At 44.7% G+C, this 25,100-nt stretch overlaps 1 protein-coding gene across 4 annotated transcripts in view; it reads right to left on the minus strand.

The window, feature by feature from the left end:
- The window catches only part of SEPT11 (septin 11), a 114,771-nt gene that overhangs the window by 17,618 nt on the left and 72,053 nt on the right, over window positions 1–25,100 (minus strand). For all 4 annotated transcript variants that reach the window (XM_005857440.2, XM_014544819.1, XM_005857441.2 and 1 more), the window contains 4 exons: window positions 21,809–21,923; window positions 12,345–12,540; window positions 5,996–6,182; window positions 3,192–3,353 (listed from right to left, as the gene is read on the minus strand). In XM_005857440.2, the coding sequence (XP_005857502.1) occupies window positions 3,192–3,353; window positions 5,996–6,182; window positions 12,345–12,540; window positions 21,809–21,923 (660 nt within the window). The remainder of the gene's footprint in view (window positions 1–3,191; window positions 3,354–5,995; window positions 6,183–12,344; window positions 12,541–21,808; window positions 21,924–25,100) is intronic.

Genomic DNA, 25,100 nt, shown 5'->3' on the forward strand with positions numbered 1-25,100 from the left:
TCTCTCTTTTCTATTAGCATATAAGAATAAGAACATTTGAAATGGCTGCCCTGAGAATTATGATGGAGGGTTCCCTGACCCAGGGTCCTTCCACTGCAGATAAGTCGAGCAAGGAGGAATGTTTTAAAGCCAAGCCCTCTCCCACAGAGGACCTGGCATAACCCTCCACCCAGGCTGCCCAAGTGGTGTTTGTTTTCTGCTGCTCAAGATAGTTATACTCTCCCGTCTGTCTCACCCTGCACAGGAAGGAGGAAAGCACGTCTCTTTCTCACACTCCAAGTCTGGAACTCAAATGTGCTCCCCGAAGCTCAGGAGCACCAGGCCCCTTCTGGCCACATTGGTGTTAACGACCAAGGAAATGCTTCTTCTACTCAAGCGGAGTGACCGGGCACCTGCCAAGGGAGCCCCTTCCACATTTCACAAGGCATTTCATCACCAGGGGTGGTTGGCAATGAAGACCAAAAGGAAAATGTCTGCTAAAGAGCAAGATGAATTTGGGAATGGCTATTCACCTGATAAAGGGAGAAAGAGAGTGGAAGGTTCATGGGTGTTTCCTTTCCAAGGAAGTTAACACAAATTTAGTTTCCTGACCGTGCAAGATGACTGGAAAGAATGGGGAGGGATAGACAGAGAGAATTAGATGTTCCTTCCTGAATCCCACATGGACACCCAAATCGCAGTTCCACGGGGAATACACACGTGGCATCACAACCCGAGTCCTAGACAACGGCATGAACAGCACACTGCTCTGCTTGGTGGTGGATCCATAAAGGGCGAGGATGTCGGCTCCAGAGCGAAGCCCCTGCCTCCGCCACAGACGGCTGTGCAACCCTGTGTGCATGGCTGCCATCCCCAGTATGTGAGGTAGAAACAATAGTACCTCCCGGGGGATTGTTGTAAAGATGAAATAGAAAGGCTCAGTACCTGGTGCATAGTAAATGCTCCCTAAATGCCAAAAATGTCAAGTGCCACTAACATGAAGTTCTCAATACCCAGAACCAGAGAACTGTACAGGCAGAAGAGACCTTACATATTGTTCAGTTTGACCCAGTACAGGAATCCCTCCAAGTTATCTCTTCTCAGTGAGTTGAAGCAGAATTTGTTGTTCACCCACCACTCGTGAGGGGAACTCGTCACTTCGATCAGGTGTTGGTTGTGTTGCGGTGGTGCCAACATTCAAACTTCATATGGGCTCAAACCCCTCTCTGCTCTTTTGCCCATCAGTTTTGGTTCTGTCTTTTGAATAAGTCCAGTCATTCTCCCAATGGCGACCTTCCTTTCACACCCCCGGGCCTGTTTCCCAGGAAGGATCTGCACTCCAGGCTCTTCCAGCACCTTACTGTCCTGGCCACAGGAGGACGACAGCCAGGGCGACAACTCCGAGTGTGGCCAGAACAGGGCAGCGTGGAGCTCTGCGTTGATGAGATCCCTAAATTTTAAATTCATACAGTAAGAGCCCCAGAGAGGAAGAAAGGTACATTTGCTTCCAAAGTCCTAGTCATAGTGGGATTACTTTAAGGAAGAAATCTTCCCTAAATGAAACAGCCCTCTACAGAAAAGTCCGCATGCAGAGCCGAAGAAACAAGAGGCAGTTTTGTGGAGTAACCTGATCTCCCAAAGAATGAGGCCAAACGTAACACAGGACTGGGGGCCGGGGTCTGGGTTGAAATCTCAGGGCTGCTACTAACTGCCTGGCTTTGACCAAGTCATTGAATCCTTTAGATCAGTGGTTCTCAACCTGTGGGTCGAAACCCCTTTGGGGGTTGAATGACCCTTCCACAGGGGTCGCCTAAGACCATCGGAAAACACATATATAATTACATATTGTTTTTGTGATTAATCACTATGCTTTAATTATGTTCAATTTGTAACAATGAAAATACATCCTGCATATCAGATATTTACATTACAATTCTTAACAGTAGCAAAATTACAGTTAGAAGTAGCAATGAAAATAATTTTATGGTTGGGGGTCACCACAACATGAGGAACTGTATTAAAGGGTCACGGCATTAGGAAGGTTGAGAACCACTGCTCTAGATGGACCTCAGCATGACTCCCATTCTAGAAAATGTCCAGAATTGGCAAATGTAGAGACAAGAAAGTGGGTCAGTGGTTGCCTGTGGCTGGGATGGTTAGAGAATGAACAGCTAAAAGGTATATGGTTTCTTTTTGAGGTGAAGAAAATGTTCTAAAATTGTTTGTGGCATTGGCTGCACAAGTCTGTGAATATACTAGAAAAACAATTGTACAGTATATCAATCATATCTCAATAAGCCTGTTAATTTTTAAAAGTGCCACTAGTACATTTAAAAATGATGGGATTAGACAATTTTTCATGACATACTTTCACCTCCCACAAATTTGAAAATTTAGACTGGCTTCCTCTGCCACTAGGCACACGTCGAAATCAAATTTTAGCATGCGTTCAGGTAAGGCCAGGCTCTTTGGTAGCTGCTAATTACACTTCACTGAAGGTCATCTACAATGTTAAGAATTCTAAAGACCATTACTGGGCATCCACAGTGTGTGTGCAAAGAATGCTGCTTTTACAGAAGTTACCCATTTCCCGATGAAAAAAGATACACACAGCCACTGTGGCTCAGATACTCAGAGAGCAGGGGGACGCTGCGGCTATCCCAGCCGGATGGGGGCTCACCAGGAGAGATGATTTCCCAGGCACACCTAGACTGCTGCAGCTTTAATCACTAATCTCCTGACCAATTTCTCCCTGTGATGTGGAAATTACACCCTCAACTGCCGGTTTACTTAATGATTCAGGAAAGGGTGGGGAAAATAAAAAAATGGGGGAGAGGCAGGAACCAATCTCAGAAGCGAAGCGAGGCAGGTGGCCATGTTTCTGCCTACCCTGGCACAGCGAGCAGAGATCTGCTTCCCTTAAGCTGCTCTGTGTGAAACGGTGCTGGGCTGGCACTCCCTTCAAGATCCGCTGTAGAAATCGTAACTGTTAGAGTGGGGAGGAAATGTGAGACCACCTTGCTTAACTCTCCCATTTGATAGATGGGAGAGCAGAGTCGCACAGTGGCTAACTGACTGGAACTAGTGGCAGAGCTAGGCCACACTGAAGACATGAAGTTCCCAGTCTAGTGCCCTAGTCGCTCTGCAATGCTGATGCGAAGAAAAGCCTGCTGGAGCATCACTGCCTGGTCCTTTCTCACTTGAGGACTTACACTCATGGTCGCATTGATCTCTGCCACCGTTTCCTCATCTGTGGGAAACTGATAGATCTGGACTCCGTTGCTGACCAGTTCACTCATGATCTTACTCTTGAATTTGTGCAATTCGTTCTTGGCGATGGTGTCAGCTTTTGCAATTATTGGGATGATGTTCACCTATAAAACAGATACAATTCCAACGTGAGAAAAACAGACAAATGAATAAAAATAGCAAACCGAAAGTGAAAACGGATAAACTTCACTTGGAGAATAGAGATGATATTGACAACAGGACCTTTGACGGAGGTGCAACATTAAGACGACATGGGATAATCTTTTAGTTCCACCTGCGAACACTTTCTCTTCACCTCGGGCTGGAAGCACACTTGCCATTCCCTCTCCTGGGCTACCTCACGCTTCTCGCACAGAGTAAAAGGACGCTGCTCTATGAGAACAGGCGATAACAAAGACGCCTTTCCTTGAGTAACCAGCCACTCCTTTCAGGCCCCTCCCAGCTCCTTAGGACCTTGATTTTTGCACGTTCCTGGCAGTAGTTTGCAGTATAAAATAGAGTTTTCGTTAGTTAGAACAGTGGAATATTCACCTCTATGCAGGAAACATCCTTTTGTCCTTCTGATAACCTGAGGGGAGCACCTAACTATTAACCAAAACAAACATGGTTTCACCTACTTTTAAACTTTTCAAAATCACACCAGCCAGTTCTTTTGAAAGTTAGCTTCCATCGCACAACTCCTTCAGGCCAGAAGGAGACCTATGCCCGAGGCCGGGCTCGCTTTCAGGGTATCCGTTACCTGGACCAGGGAAGTTTGACAACAGCAGCAGAAAGCCCCGAAGAGCGCCAAGGTGTCCTGCAGGGCAAGCCCCAGACCCTGAGGTGGGACATTCGCCTCCCAGCTTCAGTGAGCGCTGTCCACAGCATACATTCTTAAAGATTCACTTTTAAGATGAACTTTCCTCCACTCCCTGGTCGGTACCGAGGCTTCAATAAGATGCTGCTGCCATCCGATACCTGGGACCCTGCTCTCCACCCAGCTCAGGTGAAAAGGGACGGACTCCGTGAGAAAGCCGTCCTGGCCAGAGGAGAGTCTCTAGGGAGGCTTCCAGGTCACGTCTGCATTCCTTTGATTCTCCTTTATCCCAAGAGCCAAATCAGAAATCCTTGATAAACCAGAATGAGATGACATGTTGATAGAAAAACCTACTCCTCGACCAACTCCCAATCTCATCACGCTTAGGCTTCTTCCTCCACTTGGAGAGAGAAACGGTGGGACACTGGGATCGGGACCTAAGGAACAGAAACGCTGGCTGCTCACACGGGCTATCTTCTGTACACATTGACTGTTCAGTTAATATCCACAGACAAAATGGCAGAGGGCCACTGTTTTTAGGCCAGTTTGATCAGAGTAGATAGACAAACCAGGCGATTTAGACTTAAGGTCTCTTTTTCCTCATTCCCAGGGACTTGCAAATCTTTTCTGAAATTATCATAGTCTTAGTTCCAGTTTGATAAGACTTTGTATTGAACTCAAAAGGAGAAAATACCATAGCTTCGTTCTGTGGTTGTTCTCGTCTGCTGCTGATTTATTTCAGAAATCTATTACCTTCCATTTATCCCAAAATGGAAAATTAAATGAACTGAAATGCAGATCAGCTCCTTCCTTCAAATGTTGTGAGAGAGAGAGAGGTTATCAACGTGGAAAGCTCAGGGGTCAAACTGAAACTAGGACTTCACTTCTCTTCAACTCGTGGGCGCAGTCAGCTTCAACATCTAAGATGGACTGTTACCACACAGATAAAAAATCAACTTCTTTTTTCATTCTAAACTTCAAATTAAAGTCAAACCTTTTCAGAGATTTAGTGAAAGTTTTTAAGGAAATAAAGAAATCATAAGTTTATGTTTCAATCTCCCTAAATTTAACCCCTCTTATGACCATTTCCCTGTCTCCACTAAGTAATTTCCCAACTTACCAGACCATATACTATGCTAATGTAAGAACTAAAAATAGCCCTGGCCAGTGTGGCTCAGTTGGTTGGGTGTTATCCTGTGCACCGGGAGGTTGCCGGTTCCACTCCTGGTCAGGACACATGCCCAGGTTGCAGGCTCAATGCCCAGGAGGGGGCTTGCAGGAGGCAGCCAATTGATGGATGTTTCTCTCTCACTGATGTTTCTCTTTCTCTCCCTCTCTCTCTAAAAAAAATCAATAAACTATTTAAAAAATAAGAAAAAGAACTAAAAATGCTTTGTAACAAAACTGCTACATGGCTTTGTTTTTTTGTTTTCTCCTAACATCCAGAGAAGTTTTGAAGCATTTTTCTCACATTGCTCAACCCTATGGTTCGATAAACCAGAAAACACAAATTATGGGTTTGGGGGACGAACAGGCAGAGCATGGGGGTTTTCAGGGCAATAAAACTACTGTGCCTGATACTATAATGACGGATACATGTCATTACACATTTGTTCAAACCCACAGAATGTACACCAAGAGGGAAGTTTAATGTCAACTATGGACTTTGGGGGATTATGATCTATCGACGCAGTTAATCAATTGTAACAAATGTACCACTCTGAAGGGGGATGCTCGTAATGGGGGAGACTATGCATGGGGGTGGGGGGGCGGTATGTGGGCAATCTCTGTACCTCCCCCTTAATTTTGCTGTGAACCCATAACTGTTTTTAAAAAATGTTTTTACAACAAAACAAAACAAAATGTACACTGAAAGCAGAGAATACATTGGGGCCTTGGAACAACAGTGAGCTGACAGGAGAGTGGGGGCAGCAGACGGGCGGTGAGTACCTTACTGTCCAGCTTCTTCATGGTGACCAGGTCCAGGGACTTCAGGGAGTGCCCAGTAGGGGCGATGAAGTAGAGGCACGCGTGGATCCTGGTGTCGTGGTAGTTGAAGAGAGACCGCTTGATCTTCAATTCCTCTTGTAGGTAGGCCTCAAACTGGGCATCGATATATTCCACGATGGGCTTGTAGCTGGAATGCAGAAGAACGTTTTCTAAAGCACATTTCCAATCAGCACGCTTCTAGTCAAGGCTCTCCAGCAGCTCAGTATGGAACAATGCTCTAGGAATGTCTACGATTCCCTGTATCCGGGGCCTTCTGTCTTCCGTCCCACACCACCCGGCTCACTGTTTCTGGCCCAGCCTCGCACACCAAGCTCTGTCTCCACACCTTTGCTCACACTAGCTCTTCTACCTGGGACGGTCTCCTTCCTATCATCGTCCCGCCTAACAGGCATCCTCTAAAACAGACGATAAACAAGTGTAGCATGCGGTCATTCCCCCGTGGAACCCCTGAAGATATTGCTAAGAGGCGGCGGCATTCTTTCCTCTTGGGGCAAAACTGAGCCTCCAAATCTGTCCCAACAAAGTGATTCTGACAGCCCGCACCACCTGACTGACACTGGTGCACAAAATGAAACTGGTCTGTAATTTCCGGACATGGCACCGCCTCCTATTGGGAGCCCTGGCCTGGGCCTCTGCCCGTGCCTCCAGAGATTAGGGGCTCTCTGTGTGCTCATAAAGCCCTGGGCACATCCCAGGATTCCAGCTATAAACTGAAATGCCTGGACCACTGTGATCTTCTAGGTTCTTTCCAACTCTAAATGTTACGATTTGAAGATACATTTTATAACCCTCTGCTCCCCAAGTTGTAATTCAAATCTTTTTTTGGGTGATTATGTATGATTCGATGAACTGACGGTAAACACAATCATTAAAAGCATATCAGGTGGTACACAGGTCACTGTGAATAAGCCATGAACTCCCCTGGGCCTCAGGGGACTAGCTGCACAGGAGAGGTTAGTCAGCAGCAGTGAGACCGGCCTATTGGGAATACAACAGGTTGATTCTCCCCAACTTACTACGGTGCTAAGGAATGATTTAAACTTTAAGAAACATAAAAACCTTCCAACACTAAGCCCCAGGACTATAAATTAACTGAAATCCCTGGAAGGGAACTACAAATCTTTTAAAATGAAGATGACAGCAGACACCTTAAGTGAAAAACAAACAAACAAAAAACCAAAGTAAAAATAAAACAGAGAAACCAAACAAATTTATGACTCAAAACAAAACTGTCAGAAAAACTTTATGATGACATTTTTCCTTGGAAACTTATCACAAACCCTTGGTTCATTTTAAGCAGACAAGTCTCTAGAGGTTAAAAAAAAAAAAGTGGAATGTGCCTCAGCAATAAGAATAAAGTTCTCAATCATGGCAAGCAAAATTCCAATGAAAAGGATGAGCAACTGATAAGTCTTCTATGTTTTTCAATTTTAACATATAGGCAGGCATTATATAACAATAGTAATCCTCATCTTTATTCCAGGATAGTTAAACAGGATGGTGGTTAGAAGCATAGATTCAAGCTAGACCACCTCAGACCACAGTCTACTCTACAACTTACTAGCTGTGTGACTTTGGGCAAGTTACTAAAGCTCCCTGTGTCTTAGTTTCCTCATAGATAAATCAAGGACAAAAATGGTATCTATATCAGAGAGCTATTGTGGTAAACGAGTGAGCTAATATCTGTAAAGGACTAGCACATAAAAGTAAGATATAACTGTTTCACTGTCATATAAGAAACAACAAATGAGAAATAGCATGCCTGCCCTAACCGGTTTGGCTCAGTGGATAGAGCGTCGGCCTGCGAACCAAGAGGTCCCAGGTTCCATTCTGGTCAAGGGCATGTACCTTGGTTGTGGGCACATCCCCAGTAGGAGGTGTGCAGGCAGCTGATCGATGTTTCTCTCTCATCGATGTTTCTAACTCTCTATCCCTCTCCTTCCTCTCTGTAAAAAATAAAATATATTTTAAAAAAAAGAAAAAGAAATGGCATGCCTGACATTTTTAAAAGACAAGGGGAAAAAACAAGAGAACTTTACCCTCACCTGGTTCCATGGCAACCGCCCTGCCACTGAGCTCAGACCCAGTCAGGGAGGGGCCTGGCCCCTCCAATGAGGGCCATGATGCCTGTCAGTCCGGGGCCTGGTCTTTCAGTCTCCTGACACTGAGGCATGTGTTGGGGGAATCAAGATACTCCCCCAGCACCCTCTCAGCCCCCAGGGGAGGAAAAGCAGCTCACAGCAATTGCTCCTTTCTGGCTCCCCAGTTCCTAATTTGCTTCTCAGCACCTCCTCCCCAGCCACTGTCCAAGCATGTTCTGCTTTCTATTAATTTCCCTTTTAGCCTCTGGTTTGATTCTGATGCTCCAAGATTACGGAAGACAGACCATCTCTCCTTTTTTAAAAAGAAATATTTTTTTAATTGATTTGAGAGAGGAAGGGAGAGGGAGAGAGAGAGAGAATCATCAATGATGAGAGAGAATCATTGATGGGCTGCCTCCTGCACGCCCCCTACTGGAGACTGAGCCTGCAACCTGGGCATGTGCCCTGACTGGAATCGAACCGTGACCTCCTGGTTCATCAGTTGATGATCTACCACAGAGCCATACCAGTCAGGCCCATCATCTCTCCATTTCAAGTGAGGAATGCTTTCTGCCCTGGATTCAACATAGCCAAAGAACTCTATTGTTCTCTTACAGCTCGGGCCGCCTCTGACTTCCTGTTACAGAGTGCTGGCCAATCTTTCCATCTTCTCCTTTTTCTCTACATGGTCTCCCTGGAAAATCACAGCTTTTCCTCTGTTTCACTTGCCATCCACCTGATGATGATGAGTCACAAATCTCTACTTCCAACCCGATCCTTCACCTGAGCATCCGATGTCTCCAGGTGCTCTTCTAACTAAATGAGTCTAAAATCAAACACTTCATCTTGACCCCAAACCCACACTTTCCCATGTTCCTCAGCACAGCGAACGGCAGGCACCTCCATTCACACCGCTGGTCAAGTCAAAAACCTCGGGTTCCCCCCCTCCTATCTCCCTCACACAAAAGCCCATCCATTTTGTGCATCATTCTAACCTAATAAAAAATGTACTTCAGGAGAACTATTTACCAAAATCACTAGTCCTTTGTGGAAGATTTAATTACGTTGATGAAATAGCTCCAGAGGCGTTATCCTCTGGTTCACAACCCTTCACACAGATCCTCTGCCCCGTCTTCCTCTCCTTTCCACTTCCCCTTCCCAGCATTTCAGTTGCAAAGACAAGGACACTGAATCCCTATTTTGCCTTTTGCTGGTTTCCATTCTTATAGAAAGGACACCTATTTATATTCTGTTTGGCCAATTCTAACATCTCTGGATTGTAGCTATATAAATCAGAGGAAATGGGGGGAGGGGAGAGCACACCATATCTAGCCCTTCCATTTTCACATGATTTCCTTTTATGGCATGGGGCTATTCCCGTTTACCCACCACTCATTTTTTTCACATACCTCCAGCCATTAAAAACACAATAAAAGGGCAAATGTTTGACTATGAAACTGATGGAATAAATGTTCACACAATGTTTTTTATCCACCCACTGGTCGTTCTTGCAAAATAGCCAATGCCATCATTCAGGGCTGACTCTCCATTTTATATATGACCAGACACCTACCATGTATTTTTCTCTATCTTTGCTATCTGTTAACCAAAGTCAATTTTCGTTATCCCACAACTACCTTCACCAGAAAGTGTCAAAAAAAAAATTAGAACTCAAAGACCAAACAGTCTACTTCAATTCCATTTTTATAACTTTGATGAAGACTTGATGAGTTTGAGGATTCTCTCTAAGTGAATTTCAACCACCCATGCTTTTCAGGGCTGTTTCTCATTCTAGTTAATAAGCCATTGACAGTCTGTCTCCACCTCCCACATGTAGGGCTAATTATTCGATTTCCAGCTCTACAGCAAAATTTGGTTTCCTTCTTCTCCAGACCCCTTTCCTTCTTCACTGAAGAGCACAGACAACAAAACAAGGAAGCCCTTAATCCACAAAGAGTTAATCGTGCTCAACATAACAGGAAACCTTACCAGATCTCTCTTCCTGCCTCCTTCTAGCTAGCCCGGTCCCAGGCAGATAATGCTGCAGGAATGCTGACATGTCTGAAGCCTATATAAACAAACTGGGACATTCTTGAGGTCTTGCATCAATGGCAGAAAAGCTTGCCTAATCCCCACACTAGTAAAATAATCATGGGTTCGGAGAAACAGCACATCCTTTACCATACGGTTACATATCAACGCAAAAATGCATATCCCACTTCCAATTTTTGGATGGATGCAGGGCCTATCTGAACAACTATTTTAAACAGTAGTCATTTGGGTTTACAGCCCATAGTGTCCACACTGACTTCTGGGGCACAGAGTTCTAAATGCCATTGAAAGAGGTTATGCAACAGCTGTCAAGAAATTTCAGAAGAAAAACAATATTTGGTATCTAGGTTAGGTTAATATCACACTTCCTCTCTTCTAAGTCTCCTTGGAAACTACTATTTGACCCAAATGAGTCAGATAATTTCTTAAAGAGGCCTCCAGCTGCAGCGATGAGGATCGGCACAGGACTAGCCACTGGCTGGTCGGTGCAGGTGAGTGCAAACCCACCCGCCTAAGGGAAAGTCCCTGGTTAGAGGCGGGCAAAAACGTAGGGGCAGGACTGAGGCATGACTCTGAGCCAGAACAGCACGTGGAATCTTAGCAGCAGGATGCTGGAGGATAGTCTCATTCCTGCAGAAAGGGATCCTGAAAAGGTCCAGTTGCTGCCTTCCCAACGGTGTGCACACACTTTAACCCCAGGGAGAAACCGTGCGGGTCGGAGATGGAGACACGCCTTGCTCTGAGTGTGCACTGTGATTCCACAGTGACCAGGGGCCCCAGCTCTCTCCCGGGCTCCCACAATGCACCTGTGCTCTTTACCTGGTCGCCAGGGTTTTCTCTTCATCCACTCCACTTGGCATTACCAACAGCCTTCAGGCAGTAACCTCGCCATCATTGCTTGGCACTGAGGTCTTAAGTTAAGAGCAACTGCTCAGCTGCAGGGCCTGAGCTCAGCTGTCCCCAACCCCTACACAATGTACAGATAGTCCATTTTGACCAGCAAAATAACATCTCTCACTATATCTAACACGTTCTTCTGTTATTACCGGACAATGTTTATTGAAGAGCATTTAAATTGCTCTATAGATAAAATAGAGCTCAGTGCTCAGCTACATAAGGAATTAAGTATTTCTTTTTCATTACCATGGTGCTCATATAGATAAGCGATAGTTAAAATACAGGGTGGGCAAAAGTAGGTTTTCAGTTGTGAGTGCATGAAACAGACTTTATTCTTGTATTACTATTTATTAATTATTGTATTATTTTCCATACAAAAACTATAACCTACTTTTGCCCCTCCCCCCATCTATCTAGGCAATGCACATTTCTAGATAAAAAAATAGTTCAAGTTCCTTTATACAAAACACATGTATATAATATACATAGTTTTGAATAAAAAACCAAACAGGAAAAGCCCTGGTGCTAATGAAGTTTCTGAGCTCTGAGTAAACACACCATCATTTGTTGACTTGGGTGTTTTATTCCCACAATGCTGTCATCGCTCAAAAATGTCTCTGGAAGCCCCCTCCTGGAAACATCTTTGGGCCTCGGACAGTTTTATTTTAACTTTCTCAAACTTCTTTTGAGATAAAATGAACATTTAAAGTAGTCAGCCAGAAACTAAGATTTTCTCAACAGATCTTTCATAAAAATGTTTCCTTCGCTTAGGGTGTTCAGGAGCAACCCGAGGCAGAAGTCACGCAGGGGAAGGGTTCTTCTTGCAGGCGATGGTGGAGGCCCCTGGTTATCTGGACACACTTGGTGGAGGTTCCAGGGACCTAGCCCAGGGCCACAAGGTGGTTGGCGGTAGGGGTTTCCACTAACTGTCCTGTGGGGCAGTTGTATGTTTCTGTTCCTTTAAATTGATTTTCCCGACGGGAAATCCCCCAAACCTGGTTCCATGGCCCTCCTGGAAAAATGCCATAAGTTACCTTATCCCTTCTAGCACATCCCCTTTCCGCTTACACTAGCTGGAATCAATCACACAGGCTGATTCTGACTTTAAGAAAATGTCTCAGGACAAGAACGTGTCATCTTTTCATCGATAGAGTGGGACCAACTACCATCATCAGTGAACACTCAGCCTTTGAATTTACCAGGGATGGGTCATGTTATTGCTTCATCCATTTATATCCCCACAAAATCCCAAGATATACCTGTCATCTTTATTTATCTGGTCTCCAAATCCCACAGTGTCCACGATGGTTAATTTCAGCCGGACGTTGCTTTCCTGAAGCTCATAACTTCTGGCTTTTAACCGGACGCCTGGTTCATTGTGAGTGGCGGGGTCGCTTTCAAATTTGGTGTTGAATAAAGTGTCCATTAGCGTGGACTTGCCGATGCCCGTCTCACCTACATGACCACAGGGGAGGAATCGGAGAACGTGTCAGTGCCTCGCACGAGTGTTTCGTAACCATGTTTGTACAACTTCTAAAAAAGCCACTACCACCAGTAATCCCTCCACGAAAAGACAGTTCTTTCCAGGTGAGCTTTATCGAATACCTCCCTAGGAATGTCATAATAATTAGCTTTAGAAACTATTGAGCAGAAAAGATCTTGAACTTACAGATCAAGATACTCTTCTTTGGCTCTAGAGAAACAACCTGTGTGTACATTACAAAGATATAAAGGGTATCTCTTCTCCTGATTGTTGGTGTGTAAAACTGCTACCTACAGGAAATTATACTGTTGAATTTCTGTTACTAGGAAGAGACATATTCCATTTATACTGAATTATCTGATACCAGGTACTGCTGTCATAAAGAATTACATTTTCAAAACAACACTTTGGAGAGTAACAGCAACAATCACACACCCGCTAAGTGACTGAGTGCTGACTTTGTGCCAGGCGCTGTGGCCAGAGCTTCCAACGCGTGACCTATTTAAACCCCATCACAATCCTCCATGAAGCAAGGAGGTGCTCCTGTCCCCTCCGTCTCACAGCTGGGCACGAAGGCTCAGGTAGGGTGTAGGTAACCTGCCTGAAGTCACATTATTCAGTGGCACAGCAGGGTTCTAACCCAAGTCTGTGTGACGAACACCTACACTGAGCCAACAAAGCATCCTGACTTTCCTATTACAGAAAAAACGGACTGTCCAATATTTTCCACTTATAGTTTATGAATTTGTGTGCATCCTCTATATTATCCTCATTGTCTTTTCCTATTCAGCTGGAGTCCAGGTGGTAAACATTTACTAGAGAGTTCTCCCCGTTTCACAGTGATGTCTGAAACAATGAAACTGAATCATGTTAAATGACCTGCGACAGTGGCCTTATTAATTCACCTTGATAATTTAAGTCATTAAGTGTTTACCGAGACCCTAATATGTGCAGAGCAGAGTGGCAGGTACCTGGTACCACTATACTAATCAAATGGTGAGACACAAATGTGGAGCTACAAAGAACTTTAGCCCGACCTTCATCGAAAAACCAAGCAAAATTCTCCTTCATTCTAATTCCAAATTAATTCTGAGTCAAAAATAGTTGGCAAGGAGAAAGAATCCACCCCACCCTTGTCATGGTGCTGGTGTTAGTGATTCAATATGTGATGGCAGAAAAGGGGAAGTAGAAATCAAAGAACGTTATCCATAGGAAAGTCTTTTTATTTTGAATTTGGAAAATCTCCCAATTAGGTTTCCAACTCAATTTGAACATGCTAATATGCCGCAGCCCTTCCGGCAAATCCCAGGAACAGGTCCTCTTCTAACGGGTTTCGATGATGCCTGTTAGGATGGTGACAACTGCATGGAGAAAAAGGAACTCTGGGATTTACAGCCCTGAGGCAAGTCTCCCACTGTAATGGCAAAATCCACTTAATTATAAGTTCCGTATTACTCACTGTTTTCCAACATAAAGCAAAAGTGAAGTAGGGTGGCGTTTTTCTGGATTTGAGCTTTCTCTAGGGAGCAGCCTTGTGTGGTTTGCCATGGACTACAATGATTCACTTAGAGAATGAGTCGGTCAAGTATGTTTGCCTTACTTTTTGACCTTGCCCATCGGGCCCCGGATACATACAAGATCAAAGCATTTCCTCTCCTTTCAGCCTTCATGCAGCCAGTATTTTTCCATTGCTTACTCTGTACACCAAGCTCTGTGCCACGTTCTGGGAATGCGACGAACTAGCCTGCTGTGGTATTCTCCCATGCCATAGAATCTGACCTGGAACATGACTGAATGAATACCAATCAGACTCTAATTTACTATGATGGGAATAATATTCTAAGTGTCTGCCATAACCACATTCCTCTTATGAGCAAGACAATACTTTATACCTAGTGACCACAGGTAACGAAACCAGGGCTAGCCCCCTGAACAGAGGCACCCACGGAAGCCTAATCATGATGCTCTGAGACAGTGCCCCATCCTGGGCAGTGACCTGTCTATCCAATCAGAACTCCCCTCCTTGGCAGTTGCAGTGAGAGATACACAATCTGCACACATGGCAATGGCATAAGAAAAGCTATACAGAGAGAAGTGAATAAGCAGAAGCCATGAGGCAGCAAAGGCTTCAGGTAAACTGAAGATGTTGACAGACTATTAGCTGGGAATATAGGAGAAAGAGAGCAGATAGACACAATAGAGCTTAGTGTCTGAAATTCAATCTATACTAATAAAAGGGTAATATGCTAATTAGGGTAGATGTCTTCTGGACATCCATCCAGACAAAGCTACAGTGGCTTCGAGGCTCGGGGCTCAGGCAGCTGCCATGGCCGGCAGTGGCAGCAGCAGCGGGGTGATGGGGGCAGCGCCTTCCCCTAATCAGCCTGGTCGCCTCCCACAGAGGGAGGCCAGACTGCGGCTTAGGCCCGCTCTCCGTGGGGAGCGGGCCTAAGCCATCAGTAGGACATCCCCTGAGGGCTCCTGGACTGTGAGAGAGGGCAAGCCGGGCTGAGGGGAACACTCCTCCCCAGTGCAGGAATTTTCGTGCACTGGGCCTCTAGTCACTAATAATACTTGAGCATTTACTATGTGACAAGGATAGGTGCTGGGCATAAAATGGTGACTAAAAAGAGACAGCAGACACTGAGCGAACTTCGGTAACATCCTGAATGTCATTCCAGATCTCCATGAAGTCTGCCTGTGTAGCAGTTGAGACATTTTCCTGTCTTCCTTACCTTCCTGAGTGTTCTTACCAAAAAGGCCCGTAGTAAGAGTAATCTATACTAGTCTGTGCTCCCTAACATAACATGATAGAGCTCAACGCTGCTCATATCCATGATTCATGGCTTAACAAAATAACTTTGAGCAAAACAAAGTTACTGAGTAATGGATACAGAAACAAAACAGGGCTCCCACTCTTAAGATACTTAGAATCAGGTAGGCAATCTGATAGGTAGGTACTCCAGGCATTTTACATACCTGTTACATGTGTACCTTTCTCAAGTGCAGCAAACTTCTTTTCACGATTTACCTATTTTCAGGCCAGAGACAAAGGGACGACAGCAGTACTGCCTTATAAGGTAAAGGTTCTGTCTGTAGACAGTGATCCATTCAACTTTCTTTCCCTAAGGACAGCAATAAAGCCTTCAATTTCCCTGGTAGGGACTCTGGGTTACCATGACAGGACTGAAATTACCATCTCATTGACTTGGCTGAGAATTAGTTAAGCACGCGTCAATCAGGAACACCAGGCTTTTTTTTTTTTTTTTTAAGGTAATTTATCATTTACATTAGGGAGGAAATTATGAACAATTAGCATTCCAGGCCCTACTTACAGCACAGGGTTAATCAATGGTTTGGAAAAACCACTGTTCCTTTAAATTTCAGAGTGCTTTACTTTCCATTTCTATGCTCTGTGCTTTTCAGAGCTGTAATTAGATACATCTACTCCAGAAGCAGTAATCGTGATTCACCAAAAGCAGTTCAGTAAGAAATGACAGCTTTTGGAATCAAAGTAATCCTAGAACTAGGAGAGTTTTCAATGCATTAGTTTTTGAGGCCTCTCTCCAGCCTCCAAAAGGAGGACATTGTCTCTACCTTTGAGAAGAATACTTTTGTTCATTCTAATTGAGTAACTGAAAGCCTACCAGGCATCGGTTCCAATTCACACTAAACAGCGGTAACAATATTTTGAGAAAATGAATGACTAACACCAACGTTGAAGCATTTCCAAACTCCTTAGCAGAATACCTGGCCTTTATTAAAAGTTAATTGGAAAGAAAAATGATCCTGATGATCTTTTATGCTGAGATTTGCCACTTGGGTAGATTTTTCCACGTGAGTGTGCTGTTTTGTGTGTGTGTGTGTTTTTTTCTGTTGTAAATTCATCTACCTAAATGCTTAGTTGTTAGAATAATTAGAGATTTACTTCTGAAGCGCCCCCCCTTGGCTTCTGTTTTTCTGCTCCCGCAGATGCTGGTGAGCATGACACCCACATCACAGTGGAAAGCAGCCCCACCTCTTCCGTTCTGATCTCTCAGGCTTACTTAAATCTACAAGCTCTTAGTTGGACATTGAAAGAACAAACAAGCAAAAAAAAAACAACCCAACAACAACAAACAAGCAGAAGGACTATATATTATTAATTAACTAGAAGGGAATTGTAGATTGACCAAATAGTTGCTCTATGATGCAGCATTTTTACTCTGACGGCCAAGGCTGAGTACTGGAATGATTAGCCAAGTAACTGTGCAGGAAGGTCTGCCACCTGCTCTAAAGATTCTCAATTTTATTCTTGGTTGGAGCCAGACAACCAGAGAGCTATGTACCTAAGCTGTGTCATTTTATCTCCTCAGAGAATCGCCTTTGATGAAACATGCTTTGGCTAATCCCACCAGCCTGCATGAGGGATTTGAAAGAAAAAAGCATGTGACACTTGGCATCGCATGGATCCATTACACTGACCCGGGGACACTCAGGAACCTAGGCCTAGATGTGGGGACATTTATCTTTTCTGAAAACCCCCGGGAGAACCTTTTTTCAGCTGAAATTGTGTTTCACAGATACTATAAATCTGTCATTGTTAAACTTTTAACATATTTGGCACATAGCATGTGCTCAATACATATCTGCTGAACGGCTTTCCTCCATGCTCTGACCGCTGGCTGAAAGGCAAACGCATTCCTGATAGGCAGGTCTGATGGCTTTGAGTTCTGACTCTATCTCTGACTTCACTTTACTTTGGGGGGTTAATTGTATCTTTATTCATTTACTCATTCATTTCACCCTGTAGACCACTTTCTATGCTTTCCTAGAAAAGCAAGATGGGATAAAAGAAAGTTCACGATTTGATTGTAAAATCCTACAGTTTATGTTGACACTACAGCCTTGACTAAAATTATCTTAAACTGGTGAGTTTTCTATTCCTCTTCTGTCATTCCCTCAAAACAATTATTGTTGAGTTACTTTAAAAATATCTATTTTCAAAATGCATCGTTAATTACTTTGGCCCTGCTATTGAGCTGGTTCCCCTTCCAAAGAGGGGTTTTCTCCCTCTTTGCATGTGCACAGAGACCCCACATACGGCTGCATCAATGCTGAAGTTTCTCGCAGAGCTAGTGTCATTTTGGAAAATGAATGGGAAAGATATTTACATTTTAAATTGTGAAGAAAGGCTGAACACTAATTTAGATTCTCTGGAGTAATACAGCCTAGGGAAGACAGAAAAGGCTTCATTTAAACCGAAGTGCAGCTTTGGGGTGATTCAGTGTGTTGCAAGCAAGATGGAGAGGGAGGGAACTATGAACTCCCGGGTGTTCTGGCACCCAGTTTAGCTTCAAGAATTCCCTTCCTGGTTCAGTGAACACTACTCTCACTCTTGGTTACATTTCTTTCCAGAGCTCCACAGAGATGGATGCTGATAACGGACATTTAATTCGGTGCCTCTAAAACCAGACTAAGCTCATGCCAGGATTCGTTTCTGCCCCGGTTCATTTCCTCTGTTTGCGACCCACAGTACATCTTGCCACAAAACAAATTTTGAGAAACATCATCAGTTTCCTTACTAGGCTCATAACTTTTTAAAAAATCCTCAAGTCCCTTCCATACTTATCACATGAAAATAATTTAATGGTGCTGTAAACAGCAAACACACACATACTGTGTAAAAAATTACAAACAGACAGTAGGATGACAAGGAGGAAAGAAAGTACCATGGATGCTCTTAAGCTAAATATGACACCTATTCCTCTGAGGACTGTCAGAAGCTAGAACGCTTTTTTCACAGACTCTTACTTTAAAAATAGATGGACCATTGATTGGCAGAGAGTTGTTTTCTTATACAGATACTTTGCTGTAAAATATTTATGGTAAAAAGATTTGATGCATTCCACGCTCTGAGGATAAGTATGCTTAATATTAATGCTGACACCCCTGTGTCCCAAAGAGCTGATGCTGGCTCTGACCACAGGGCTCCAAAGAGTTATGGAAAAGAATCTGTTGGCTTGATATACTGGCAGGGAAGGACAACCAGGACTTACTGTGGAGTGAGAAAAAGAAAACACAGCCCGGCCAGTGTGGCGCAGTGGTTGAGCTTTGGCCCATGAACCAGGAGGTCACGGTTCAATTCCTGGTCAGGGCATATGCCCAGGTTGTGGGCTCCATCCCCAGTGTGGGGCGTGCAGGAGGCAGCCGATCAATGATTCTCATCTTTGATGTTTCTATCTCTCTCTCCATCATCTGCCTTCCTCTCTGAAATCAATAAAAATATATTTTAAAAAAACCACACACACACAGAAGAATATGAGCCGCATGGGCTCTAAAACCAAAATTAATAAGTTCTTATATAATTGTGAAAGAGCTGCTGTACCTGCCCAGTGTGTGCCTCTCTCATGCCCGTCTGCCTTCTGGTCAAGTCTTCTTCCCCATGGGAACCTCTTATGTTCGGAGCTGGGCTTACCCCATCTCCCTCCCTGAGGACTCAGGCCACCATTCAATATATGGCCTTTTCAGTGTTGGGGGTTGAGGAAGAGTCTTAACTGAGTTTAAACTGGATTTTAGCAATTCTCCATGGAAATTTTCCTACTACAAGAGCAGTAAGAGAGAGAGAGAGAGAGAGAGAGAGAGAGAGAGAGAGAGAGAGAAGTGCAATGTTGCTGGCTTTGAAAATGGAGGCTCCAAGAGCTACTAGAAGCTAAAAAAGCAAGGACATGCAGTCTCCCCTAGAGCAGTGGTCGCCAACCTTTCAGACCTCATGGACCACCAGTGAACCACGGACAACCGGTTGGCGACCGCTGTCCTAGAGGTTCTGGAAAGGACTGTGGTCCTGCCAATGCCTTGAATGTAGGCCGATGCCTTGAATGGAGCCCAGGGGGACACATCTTGACCTTGTAGAGAACCACAAGATAATACTAATAGTAATAAATTGGTGTTGTTTCTTAAACCTCCAAAAATAATTTCCAAATACAGAACGATGTAGAAAGTTTCTAGAAGGATTTCAGTGTTATTTCTGTGGAATGGAAATGCGGGTGAAAAACAAAAAGGAGGGGGTTGTTTTTTTAAACAGAAAGTATGCACTATTTTTGTTAGTTTGAAAAACTAATTTTAAACATGTCTAAGAATAGAACCAGAATCTAAAAAAATCTAAGAATCATAGGTATTGTTACCCACCCAAGTGAGTCAAAATAGCAGCTGCTCTGCAAATCCAACAGGGCAGCACGGACGTGGCTTGGGAGGAATTCCGACCAGCATCATACCTGTGCTACTTATTTAACACAAGGGGTCAGCCCGGGAACCAACACACCCACTGCACACCATACACCCTGTCAAACCAGGTCCGCCCAGCAAGCCCAGTGCCCCTGGAAAGTTCCCAACCTGCAGGGGCTGGGACAGAACTCTCACATGTATTTGTGAAGCCGATTTTGTAGACGAGGCTGGGGGAGGCAGGGAAGAGAAGCCAGAATAGTAATCAGCCTACAATTCAGCCCACTTTTCAATAGAAAAAAAATCAACAAATTGCCAACAAATTGCTATGCTAATGAGGAACTGCAGGCTCTGCAAGCAGCATTTACTGTAAGAGAAAAGGCAATTCATTTATGCCACGCTGTAGAACTAGCTGCCACTCAGGAGGCGCCCTGCTGAATGTTAAACGGCTTCACTTCACGTAGGGAAAAGGAGAAAGCAAGCAGGAGAGCTGGCTGCCTGGTCCCGGACCTCACGCCAGAGAGCGAGTCGGTCCGTGTGCCCATCAATGGTGGCTTTCTGCTGATGAGCACCCAGTGCAGCAGCTGCATGCAACATGTTCAAATACTTCCAAACAGGGAAACACCTGCCCCTCCCCACCATGGGTATCATATTAAAAAATGGTGGTTCTTTTTTTTTTTTTTTTAATACATTTTATTGATTTTTTACAGAGAGGAAAGGAGAGGGATAGAGAGTTAGAAACACTGATGAGAGAGAAACATCATCCAGCTGCCTCCTGCACATCCCCTACTGGGGATGTGCCTGCAACCAAGGTACATGCCCTTGACTGGAATCGAACCTGGGACCCTTCAGTCCACAGGCCAAAGCTCTATCCACTGAGCCAAACCGGTCAGGGCAAAAAATGGTGGTTTTTACATGGAGTGCACACCTTTTCTAAATTCATTTCACTTTCCTTGGACAAGAGAAGTGAGTCTGGTACATTCTGCCAAGCCTGTGTCCACTGGGCTCTACAGAAACACAGCATTCTTGTTGCTCTACCTCAGAGTGAAGTCTTGGGGGTACATGCCCAGAGGACAATGGCAACAAACCAGTGCCATCCAAACCACTGCCCTGTGGCTCAGCCGGGCCCCTCATTCATCTGGAGCGACCTGTCACAGGAAAGGCCATCATCTGTCCCGGGAACAGTTCTGCTTCAGATCAACAGGAGAGCTGTATTTCTGCCTTCCCCCTTTTCCCACCTCCTTTTCTACCTTCCTCCTCTCGGCTTAAAAGGGATATGACTAGAGAGAAGAAGAAAAATACCACAGCCAGAGGCCTAGGCTAATGTGTGATGTTTTAAAGGGTATGAATAAAATGTACTGAGGATACAAGTAAGCCAGATCTCTTTAACCTTTGCCATTTGTCTACCAGGAATAAATTTAGGTCAATTTTAGATTCCAACTTAAGGATGAAAGGTTAATCTGACAATTGGGCACAAAGTTTATTTCAAATATGAAACAGAATTTTAGATTGTCTTTTGCTCTCAAAGCAAACATTTTAAACACTGTAAGTTTATTAAAGTAGTTAGAGTAGTTTCAGACTTTACTTACTGTATGTAGAATATCTTTTAAAAGACCCCTAATGGAGGTTATTAGTGCACTGCAGTTAGGGACCCTGGCAACACATGCTTAACAGGCTTCTGAGTGGTCTTACTAAGTATGTACATCTCAGTTCCTGCTTTTAACTAGTGTCTAGTTAGGGTCTAAGTCCCTCCCCCTATCAAAAATGAAAATAAATGATTTAATAACAACATTAAACTGACCACTAAGTAAAACCAGTTTGAGTAACACCACAAAACTTACAAAGCATGCACCCAAATACAAGAACCTTTGTAACGGTGGGACATATAGACAGTGGGTACTATTGTCCTGCTTTACTAATGAAAAAAAAAAAAAAGTGAAAATGTCATTCTGCTTATTTCCCTGAAATGAGTCTCTCTCACAGGCACCTGCCAGCTGAAGGTCAGACTCCACGCCCGGCAGCAGGTGATGAGTCACTTACCAACACACAGGATGTTGAAACAGAACCCTTGAGAAGTCGACTTGTTGACCAGCTGGTCAGGAAGACTGTCAAATCCAACATGGCCAGAGAGGGACAAGTTTCGGAGCTCTTCATTCTGGAATTGCAGAGGGGAAATGTTTGAGAATCTATGAACTGTGCCACCTGGGTACCACACGCATGGACAACACCCTCTCCCTTCCTTTCTTCCTGGCGTGCCTGGGAGAAAGAGCTGGCCTCTCTACCCACGCCCTCCTTGGCTTCTACACAACTGAAGGGATTAACAATCCAAAGCCACGCTCTTTCCACAAAATCACATCCAATCTCAAGGGAATGGTCTCCAGCACACCTTACTCCCGGTTACACGTGCACTGATCCAGGGGAAAAAATTGAGCTTCTAGAGGTGACTATTTCAGATACGTAGTACGAGACTTAAAAAACTCCAACCATTCTGGTAGCTTTGAACACTCAAGAAAAACTTTCAAATGACGTTCAACCCACAGTAAAAACTAAATAACACTCTTCCAGATACATGGAAGAAGCTCTGAGACGCTCACAGTGGAGGGTACATTCTTCTTACAACTATGGAAATTCTGCAACTACCATAATGTCACATATTTAAAACCACTCAGCACATGAACTGATCCCATCTCCCCCATTAGCTGGGCAGGCTTCTGAGGGCTTCTTTGCTCTCCCCTACCTGGCTCCTAGCCAGGCTCCTCATCCAACCGTCTCAGAGTTTACTGAAGGAGGCGGGATCAGGCAGTTATACATTTCAAAAGTTGGGTGAGTTATGCCGTTTTATAAAATGACTAGAGGCCCGGTGCACGAATTCATGCACTGGTGGGGGTCCCTCGGCCTGGCCTGCACCCTCTCGCAATCCGGGACCCCTAGGGGGATGTTGGATTGTGGGTTTCAGCCCAATCCCCGCAGGCCAGGCCAAGGGACCCCACCAGTGCACGAATCCATGCAACAGACCTCTAGTATGCATATAAGATCTTTGGTTAATCTCTTCCCGCCCTCCCCCGACCCCCTTCCTTCTGAGATTCATCAGTCTGTTCCATGTTTCCATGCCTGTGCGTTGAGCATCTGCCCCCTGGTGGTCAGTGCACGTCACAGCTACCGGTCGAACAGTCGCTTAGGCTTTTATATATATAGATGCCTACTGCCTCCATAACTTTGAAGGCATCCCAAGGGTGTTGGAGATGATCTGCGAAATCTTTCCTTCCCAGGAAAGCAGAGGTCAGCGATGGTCCTTCAGTTACAATACCACAGTTATGGCTTGGGATTCCAGAAACTAGATACTGAAAGCCTTCTTGAAAACACGACTCCTGGTGTTCTGGCTATGTTGCCAATGAACTTTATATTCAAAATGCTAAAACTGAGATTAAAAAAAGAGCCTCAAATTTACAGTTTAATAAAAAAAAAAAAAAAAAGCATTGGCCAGGGTCACTTAGTCAACATTTAAAAAAAATAAAATGCAGGTTTTCTTTACGCCTATTTGTGTTAGATAACGATGGGAGGGATTTCTTTTAGTAATCTGGGACTGAGACTCCACGTCCAAATCGCCAGGGTCACTACAGAGGCAGAGAAATGTGATTCCCTGAACGTAGTGATTTTAAGGGACTGTTTTATGAACAATATAATGTCTAAGGTCCTTGCCAGCTCTAAAATCCTGATTCTCTGAACAAGACTGAAAGCCATCACGCTGCCTGAATACCATGGTGGCAGCTGCAGGCTTGAGGTCAATGGGACAGAGAACAGATGCTCAGTCTATGAATAGTTTCCTTGAAACCTGCCAACAGTGAATACGAGCCTCAAGAGTGGGCACTTATCCTTGAACAGGATGGCACGGTGGGCAGCTCACCAACAGCTTCCGGAGCAGGCCCCAGTCGGCAGCAGGCCTGGTAGCTGGCCCGTCCGCCCCCAAATACCACACTCTCACCCGTCCCTTCCTCTTCAGATACCTCAAGGCTCAGACAGCAGGTATTTTTAGGGCGTGTACCACATCCGCCAAGACTTGGGGGAGGAGGATTTGAAATGAGTCTGGGTTATATTTAGACCTCTTTCCATCACAGCTGTGCAGTGGCTGCTGTGTGTCAGGCTAGGAGAAGCCACACCAGCCTTCATTTCAGTCACATCCCTGATTCGAACACTCGGCAAATGGCACAAGAGGAGACAAGGCCCAGAAGAACCATCATCCTACCTCCCCTCTCCTCTCCGCCACAATTTTAATTTCCAGGGATCGGGATGGGGAGTGGCTCATTGCTCGGGATTCCGAAGTGTTGGGTTTTTAAACTCAGATATCCACCCAGGAGCCAATCCTGGTAAAGGATCAGTTAGTAATTATAGCTCTCATCCCAGGACCCAGTGCTCAGCATCTCATATTCTCACCATTTCCAAAACACGAGAAACCACCCCCACATCCACTGAGTATTTTTATACCCACAGAAAAACCACACACAAAATGAAGGGTTATAAAACAGTTTGGTCCTGAAATTTTTTTTAAATTTGAAGGTATGTCTTCAGAGTCTCCGTCTTCTAACTTTGTAACAAAAAAAGATGTAAATGTTATAATGCCATTTTAATTTAATTCTCGGCCCAGTATTCAAGGAATCCTGGGAGTTACTGCCCATCAGTATGTGATGGGGAAAAGGGAAACCGGCATTTCTCCTTTGGTCCATGAACAGATTGAAAAACTGGAAGGCACGTAGGAAATGTGAGGAGAGGGCTAACTCTCACAGAGCAGCGGAATCAAACCCCGCACTCCAGCGCTTACCACTCCCTGCTTCCTGCTTCGTGCCCCAGCTGCTTCTGTCCAAAGAATGTGGGGTTCCTTCTGAGTCTGTGGGCGTGGTCTCCGGCAATCTCCTCTGTTCTGTCTTTAGCCTCTCAGAACGGGGGCGCTTTATCTCTGAAGCTGATCTCTTTGTCTGCATTCACTTCTGAATTTCTATCAAAGGGGTGTTTTTTTGGGGGGTTGTCCTATCTGTATGTACCTCAAGTCGACATTCACCAAACTGAAATCATATTCCTCTATCCTAAACCACCCTTACGCCAGAGTTCCCTGTGCCTGTTAGCGGCACTTACCTATGCTTGAGACCCACCTATCCCCTGTATCCATTCCGAAGTGCTAGCAATGCCACCTCCTCTTCTCCAGTCCTACTAATTCAACAGCCTCCCAGCTGTCTCCTGGCCCAGGTCCTGTTCCCTCTAATCCCCTCTGTGCCTCGCCGGCAAAGGGATCTCAGTACTCAAAGGCCCACAGTCCCAAACCCTGGCCTGCCATCTCAGG

The sequence above is a fragment of the Myotis brandtii genome, unplaced genomic scaffold (genome assembly GCF_000412655.1).
Source record: "Myotis brandtii unplaced genomic scaffold, ASM41265v1 scaffold111, whole genome shotgun sequence".
NCBI lineage: Eukaryota > Metazoa > Chordata > Mammalia > Chiroptera > Vespertilionidae > Myotis > Myotis brandtii.